This window comes from Crinia signifera, chromosome 3 (assembly GCF_055691185.1).
Source record: "Crinia signifera chromosome 3, ASM5569118v1, whole genome shotgun sequence".
Taxonomy (NCBI): Eukaryota; Metazoa; Chordata; class Amphibia; order Anura; family Myobatrachidae; genus Crinia; species Crinia signifera.
The window spans coordinates 276,765,438-276,773,802 of NC_139219.1; the positions used below are offsets into that span (position 1 = coordinate 276,765,438).

The 8,365-nt window shown below is 45.0% G+C and overlaps 1 protein-coding gene across 6 annotated transcripts in view; it reads left to right on the plus strand.

The window, feature by feature from the left end:
• The window catches only part of LOC146064530 (diacylglycerol O-acyltransferase 2-like), a 51,546-nt gene extending 43,387 nt beyond the window's left edge, over positions 1-8,159 (plus strand). For all 6 annotated transcript variants that reach the window (XM_083178115.1, XM_083178116.1, XM_083178113.1 and 3 more), the window contains 2 exons: positions 1,420-1,622; positions 5,577-8,159. In XM_083178115.1, coding sequence (XP_083034241.1) covers positions 1,420-1,622; positions 5,577-5,731 — 358 coding nt within the window. In that variant the 3' untranslated portion in view covers positions 5,732-8,159. The remainder of the gene's footprint in view (positions 1-1,419; positions 1,623-5,576) is intronic.
• Positions 8,160-8,365: the final 206 nt, after the last annotated feature.

Here is an 8,365-nt window from a genome sequence, read left to right on the forward strand (position 1 = left end):
CAGGAGGTGGGGCACGCGAGGGCACCCTGTGTGCTCTCTCTATTGAAAAGTGGTGCGTAAAGTCTTTATCCCCCAACTTATCCCTAATCCATCTCTCCAGAAATGCGATAGTCTCTGGGCCTTCTTCCCTCTCGGGGAGCCCTACCAGTCTCACGTTATTCCTGCGTAACCTTCCCTCCATGTCCGACACTTTATGCTTTATTTCACGCATCTGATCGGATAGATTATTTACTTTCTGCAGGAGTGTATGGTTACTGTCCTCCATATTTGAAATGCGAGTTTCAGCCTCTATTACCCGGTCTTTAACCTCTTTAACATCACTCTTTAATAGGCTCATATCCTGCTGGATTGATTCAATTTTTTCCGTCAGTCTTGTTTCACTTCCCTTAATCGCCTCAAATAATTGCTGTAACGTAATTTTAGATGTAGGGGAGCCCGCTGATTTAGTGGGGGTATGCTGAGGGGTTGTGACGGGGGTCTGTCCACTATTACCTGGTTGGGAGCGGGCGAATCTCTCCAGCCGGGCCGCCGCAGATGTATTGCCGCTTTTACCCATGATTCGCAGTCTCTAGATCTATAGTAGTGCTCTAGGGAGCCCTGCTGTGCCCTTTATTAATGGTGCGGTTGGAGCCAGGCGATCTAGGAGGCTATTGTCAGGCCCACACCAGTACAGTGCATATGCAGCCAGGAGGTTTATGCGATTTATTAGGCAGACAGAATGTTGTACTTGCCTGGCTATCATCTTCCACCAATCTGCTGCTCACCTTTGGGCCGTGTTTCCTCTGCACCTCATTCAGTTCATGCGGCCAGTGTACTATTAAACCTGCGACCACGCTGTGATCTCCTCCAGCCACCCTCGCACACCCGTTTGCCTCGGGGGGGGGGGGGAGGGGGGTCCCGACTCCGGTGCTGTCGCCCACGGCTGTACCCGCTCCCCGCCACACTCCACGTGCGCCAGTCGCACGGCTTCCTGGCGTCGTCCTCCTCTGATGCGCTGGGCGCGACCACGCCACGTCACTCCCCCACTGCCTCTGCCGCTGCCGTCCGGCCAAAACAACACTGCCGCCGGATTCTTCTCCGTCTCTGACCCTCCTGCTGGTCCGTCAGAATGCAGGTAAGAAGGAAGGGAGAAATCTTCCTCCTCTCGTGGAGCCCAGCAGTCGGCTTTCTCACAACGCCTCTCCCGTTATTGCAGCTGTACAGGATGTTCTGCCCAGAGAGCTCCCTCACGCTCTCTCACTCCCGCCCTGCCGTTGCCACGCCCCTCGGCATGCTGGGATTTGTAGTTTCACAACATCTGGAGGGCCGCAGTTTGAAGACCCATGATTAGTCATTTAGATAACTTATTTTGGGCACTGAAAGAATGGTGTTTCCTTAGGTGCCAGCAGCAGACAATAACATCATGTCTTTGTTTCACAGTGCATCTTTGGTTCCTGTGTATTCATTTGGGGAGAATGAGTTATTTCATCAGTGTCACTTTGAACCTGGGAGCTGGAAGAGGAACCTCCAGGAATCATTCCAGCAGTGGATTGGTTTTGCTCCATGCATCTTTTTTGGACAAGGGATCTTCTCCAGTACGTCCAAAGGAATAATGCCCCTACGGAGAGCTATCAACACTGTGGGTTAGTACAGGGGCGGATCCAGAAAAAAATGACATGGGGGCACCGTGGCAGGGGGAAATAATGCCAAGTTATTTTGCAGGTGCTGGAAAAATGGGGATGGCCTTGCAATAGGAAATGGGTGATGAGGAGGCAGTAGATGACGTAAAGAATGATGAGGAGACAGGAGCGTAACTAACGCTTTGTGGGCCCCATAGTAAAATCTTGAAAGGGCCCCCTTTCCCTCCCATTACAATGCCCTTTAGGTTGGGGGGGGGGGGGCAGAAAAAAGAGTGAGTGAGACAAAGAGGGTGTCGGGAAAAGAGAGACAAAAGTGGGAAGATAAAGCGAGAGAGAGTGTTGGGGAAAGTCAGTCAGTGAGATAGAGGTGTCAGGGAGAGATAATGATAGAGAGAGAGAGAAGGTGTGAGATTTAATAGGATGAGAGATTCAGAAAGTGAGATATTTGGTAAGAAATCTCCAGGTTTTTTAAAGCGGCAATCATTTACACTGCAAAACTAGTTTGATTTTGAAGTGTAAATGATTGCCGCTTTAAAAAAACTGGAGATTTCTTACCAAATCTCTCACTTTCTGAATCTCTCATCCTAATAAACCTCTCCCAAGGTGTCAGGGAAGAGAAAGGGGGAGAGAGAGAATTAAAGTGGATGTCACGGAAGAGAAATGGGGAGAGAGAATGAAAGAGAGGATGTGAAGGAGAGAAAGGGGAAGAGATAGGGAAAGAGAGGTGGTGCCAGGGAGGGAAAGGGGTATTTCAGGGAGAAAATGGGAAAGAGAATTAGAGATAAAGGTTGTCAGTTAAAGGGAGTGATAGACAGCACCATGTAGAAATTGTCAGAGAAATAGGGAAAGTGTGGGGATAGAGGTGGAGAGAAGAGAAATAGAGGAGAAGGAGCAGGGGAGAAGAAAATAGGAGATGGAGGGAGGGAAGCAGAGAGGAGGGGGAGCAGAGAAGGGGAGAGGAGGTGCGGTGGAATGTAAGATAGGGAGTGGAGGAGAGGAGGAAGGTGAGTAGGGGAGCAGAAGATAGAAGGAAGGGAAGCAGGGGGTGGCCCCTGGTGAACTCACAAGGCTGAAATTCGCAGCCTTGCGAGTCAACCAGAAACCAGAATAAGGGCCAGAATGTAAGGAAGAACTCCCTAGACACTTTTATTTCACTGTGTTTTATTATAAGGATAGATCATGTGGGAAAGATTAAACAAATGACAATGAATGGGCTGCTAGCTTTAATTATACCCCAACCTAACCAAAACCCACAACTAAAGACTTGCGGGGAGACTTGTGATGGACATTTAGAATGAGGCTATAGTGCTTCCTAATCCATTCATGCTTAAATATATTTGGAATTAGGATTAGGACTGATAAACTTTACGTTTAGAGAGACCATACCATTATATGTTACTTGCGTTCTTCTATAGTGCATGGACAGCCATTACTGTCTATTAACATGTAGATACCTATCTGGAATGTGGTATTGCTCTCATTAGAATGTATACTTTTACAGGAAATGCAAATATCAATGAACTAATTAGCTGTAAAGGACCTTTAGGATCAGAAATGTTTTCCACCCTGCTCCCTTATAAATAATCTCTAGCTATAAATTGTGAAATACTTTCTGAAGATCTGTGGCTGGTAACAACTACATGGAGATAGAAGGCCTACTGCTCAGGTGATTGTACTGCAGAGTTTCTTTACTGTACATGTATCACCTGGAGGTGTCCTATCAGTGTGGTCTATACAAGGATGGTAGTTAGACCTAACCATACAAGGATGGTCAGATACATGCATTTGCCTTTGTTCAGACATCATTTGATGAAGGTTTGCACAGATTATGATGCTGTTGACTAGGGAGTGGTATACCCCGACCATATATATATAACACTGCATATGGGTGAAAATGCACAAACCTCTATGTCCAATATCCATTCATCACAGAATCCGGCACTTACAAATTAAACATAATTCGGAAGACTAAGTTCAGGATCCATAGGCCTAAATGGCTGAATTATTATTTCTCCATAGGATTATGAGGCGTCCAGTAATAAAGGACATTACATTAGACAGTTACACTGGTAGCACTGTCTACCAGGTATGCCTTCATTATCCATATCATGGACCAGATCTTAGGGCCTGATTGACACAGCTGGGAATTTTCAGGGCGGGCAATTATCGATAGAGTGTGCATGCGTATGGCATGAAGTACGCATAAGCAAGGCCCTCCTGCAATAAAATCCTGCTACTTCCATTCTCTACTCCCTTCACTGGCTGCCCATAAAATGGCGAATCATTCTCAAGATCAACTTACTGAGTTTCAAAGCCCTACATGACCAAGGCCCAAGGTACCTGAAGCAGCTTCTGATTCCATACTGTCCCACATGATTACTGCGGTCTGTAGATAGAAGACTTTTAGCAGTACCTAGGATCTCCCGTAATTCGTCTGGGGGTCAAGCTTTTAGCCATTCAGCTCCAACTTTATGGATTTCACTTCCCCGCACAGTTCGAGATCCCCCACTCTAGAATGCTTAAAAAACAAACTCAAGATTTTCCTGTTTACTCAAGCGTTTCCTTCTTTCCGTTATGAAAAGCTTTTCTGCACTTCATTGTTTCTGTACTGTGGGGTAGATTTATTAAAGGTCGATCAAGGGAATATGCGCTATCCCCATGCGTTATTGCAGGGAAAAGCGCTTCCCCTGATCTATGACACCCGCTGAGCGGGTGTCCAGCGTGCGGCGGTGTGGGGCAGGAGGCATAGCGCAGCTACGATATTACGTACTGCGCGCCTGCCTCCTGCCTAATTTATGAACGGTCAGCATCGCTGACCGTTCCACTGCCTGCAGCTATTGACTTTGACAGCTGCAGGCGGCGATGCCCAATGCCCACAGCTGGGACAGCGCTGTCCCTGAGCTGCACTGGGGATCTCACGAGAGTAGCGAGATCCCGCTCATGCGCAGTGAGCTGGCCGGGGGGGAAAAGAGACAGCACATCTGTATTAACTGATGTGCTGTCTCCAGGAGGGTACATAGCCGGAGGGGGGAGTTAGCGCTACCCCGCTTCGGCGGACAAGATGTTGATACATCTAGTCGGTCTCCCCTCCTGCTTCGCCTCGCTAATGAGGCGAAGCAGGAACTGCGCTATAATAAATCTACCCCTTTATTACATTTATTCTATCTGTTAAGTACCTTGAGTCCTATTGGAGAAAGAGCGCTATATAAATAAAATTATTATTATTATTACTTTTTTTATTCATTGGCCATTCGAAGGGGGATTGACAGCTGGTGTTTGTGGGTGGTAACTGGCTGTTTTCTGGGAGTGTCAGGGAAAATGCAGGTGTGCACAGGCAAGTAATGTGACATCAGCTCCGGCCCCCCAACAGCCTATTTCAATCACAGCTGCCGGGTAAGCCCTGGACTACGCACAGACTGGAAATATCATTTGATGGTGAGCGGCTTGGGAATGGATTTGCAGCTATTTGCAGGTCTGCAATATTTCCGCAAGCCGTGCAAAGCAATTCACAGGCCTGCAGGGGGCGGGATTTCACTCTGGCGAGGCGGTGTATACCTGATCAGTAAATTCCTAATTATCAGCCATGCACTCAGGTCTGAATCAGGCCCCTAGAACAAATCTGGAGACAGACTAGATGTAGTTTGGCAGAAACCAGTTTCATGACATGTGAGCAGGCAGTTACCACCCTTTATATATAAAGGCAACATAACAATTATATTTACCTGACATTTGGATTTCTCTTTATAAAGTTTTGAACTGACTTCTTATAGTGTTTCTAATAAAATTGTGACTCATTGCCCTTAGCACATCCTGCCAGTTATATTAGATACACATTTCCTGTGAAAGCAGATTGGGCCCATCACAAGGTGTCTCCTGGGGGATAGAATACTGATGATAAGCAACAACACGGCTCAGTGCATTTACTGTCCTCAGCTGAACGGTTTTCTTTCTTTCCAGTTGGAAAACCCATTCCTGTACCTAGGACGGAGAACCCTTCCGAACAGCAGGTGGATGCATACCATGCGCTTTACATTAACTGTCTACAAGAGCTTTTCAATACCTACAAAGAACGCTTCGGTCTACAGAAAAGTGACTGTTTGGAGTTCGTATGAGGACATGGAGTAAATGAATCATTGGACCAAATACAGAACATTAATGACAATGGATTGTTACCTCCTTGACCATTGGAGGACGATGACAATACAGAACATGTTGGATTTTTGAAAAACGGGTATCGGATGGTAATTGAGCCTGACTGGAGAGAGGAATATTGTTGTGCTTTACGGACGCTGTTACAATAAAGGGTAAAATTCATGGGGAAAAAAGGTTCAAATGCTTTCCCAGTGTATAACAATATCCGTTCAACAAGTCTTCCAGGGACTGGGATTAATGAAATCAGTGTTCTACTGCCATATGACAATTGTTGTATGCTGAGGGCGTATAATATACTCAACACTGACATAGAAGAAGAATGTTTTGAGTTTATTTTACTGTTTATACTTTTATAATGGGCTCGGTTGTCAAAGAATAGATCCAAGGGATAGCCACACTGTGCCTGATTCAGAGAGATTTCTACTGCTTGTGGGATCGCAGTCACAAGCAGTAAAATGGTTGCGACACATCTGTGTTTTTGCTGCCACTCCTTGTTACCCCTTCCAATTGCTCCCTGATATTCAATTACTTTGCAAACTTTTAAAACGATATTGCAAATTTTGGCCCTTCTGAGCGATATCTGTTTCGGCTCACTGCAGATGGGGCAGATGTAATGTGCAGCAAGAATTAGATTTGGGTGGGCTACATGCAAAGCAGCCAGTATTTACCCTGCGGAGAAACTATATAAATGGATTTGCTTCCCTTGCAGAGTAACATGGTTTGTTCCACACTAAGAATGACTTGTTTTTTTTGCTTTACTGAATGTGACTCATGGTTTAGTAGGAGATATCCCCAATGCTCTTTATCTACTGGGAAGATACTAAGGAAAACGGTCTAGTAGGGGACAGCCGCACAGCCAAGGGAACAGCTATAGGGGGTTATTCTGGTTGATTCGCTCGGATGCAAATTCGCATCCTTGTGAGGCAACTAGATCCCACCTTGTGAATGGTGGTACGCCGGCCCACCAGTCACATGGCGAGTATGTTCGCACGGCATGCAAATGGATGTTTTACATAAAAATCCATTTACAGCCTGCGAGAGAACACCCATAGCATTCGATGGTCGCTGACCATGAAATGATGACGAAGGCACATGCACATCTAAGGTTGCTCAGAGCAACCTTAGATGTGTGTTTGCAGCTGACAACCGGTGATGTCAGCTGCCCGCACCCGCACCATCGGACAATTACCATGAAACGCTGGGAGTTCCCATATGCTAATGGGCCACTCCGCTGACCCACATGCCTCTCCCCCGCCCTCAGCCCGTAAGGATGGGTGTGAATGAGCACAGACCTGCTTATGGACCTGAATAAAGACCATAATGGGAAAAAAAGACTTATAACCACTATTATTATCTACTGATTGCATTTCTTTGACAGAAGTCACTAATGGTTTGATCCAATATAGAGCTATACACAGGAATTATATAATGCACACAACACATGCAGGAATTCATGGAAAAAAACATTACCTGGTAATAATTGTTGCATTTCCCCTTCCTCTGTCCAGGGCTGTAGTCAGTAACAGGTCTGTAGCCAGTCACCTAAACTCACCCCTAGATCAGGACAACTGCAGCTTGCAATATTTTGTAGCCATATTCATCTTCCACTGAAGCTGCTATGTCAGGTCTAAGATGTTGTTTAGTGAATATATGAAGGATCTCCACCATCACTGGTCTAATGTAGCCTCCTATGGCCTTTGTAGATTGGGCCTTCAAAATACTGTAGCTCATTGTTTCTTCTTTGTATATGCTCCTACAGTGCAAGTCTCCAGTCATGTTGCTGGGAGAATCCTTGCCTGGTGGTTGCCCAATACATGTACCTTCTGGCAAAAATAAATTGTTATGGGTATATTTACTAAAGTGGGGTTTATAGAAGTGGAGATGTTGCTAATAGCAACCAATCTAAATTAAATTATAATTTATCTAGCACCTTCTAGAAGATAGAAGTTGGAATCTTATTGGTTGCATTGCGCAATATCTCCACTTGTATAGTAAATATACCACTCATAGGGCATACACACGGAGAGATTTCATCTATATTTCTATTCGATTTTGCTTATATAAGCAAAATTTTATATAAATCGAATGGAAATATAGACTGTGCAGGCAAGACTGTGTAGAACAGATCTGCACTGTATCGTATAAATCTAATGAGTAGACCGCGCCGCGCAAATCGATTCCAAGCAAATCAGGATTGAATAAAAAAGAAATTGCACCGTGTGTATACCCTTTAAATCTGAGCGACTTTGTCGACGATGTGACTGTGGAAATGCATGGGCTTTCCCTTATTTTTAGTAAAAAATGAAGAGATTCCTGGTTTATTTATTATTTTGAAACCCACCTATGTAAAACCTATGAATTCATTCTTAATAAAACGTTTTCTCTAAATATGTTTACATAAGGCTCTTTCCCCATAGTGCACAAAGCTTTACAACCAAGTAAATGCCTTTACAATTAGAACATTGAAAATAATCTAGGGAACCTTATATACACTTACAGATTTTCAGCTGAAAATCGCTCAAAACAGCCGTTTTGAGCGATTTTCAGTTGAAAATAGCATAGTGTGTATGGACCATAGATTCCCGACTAGCGAT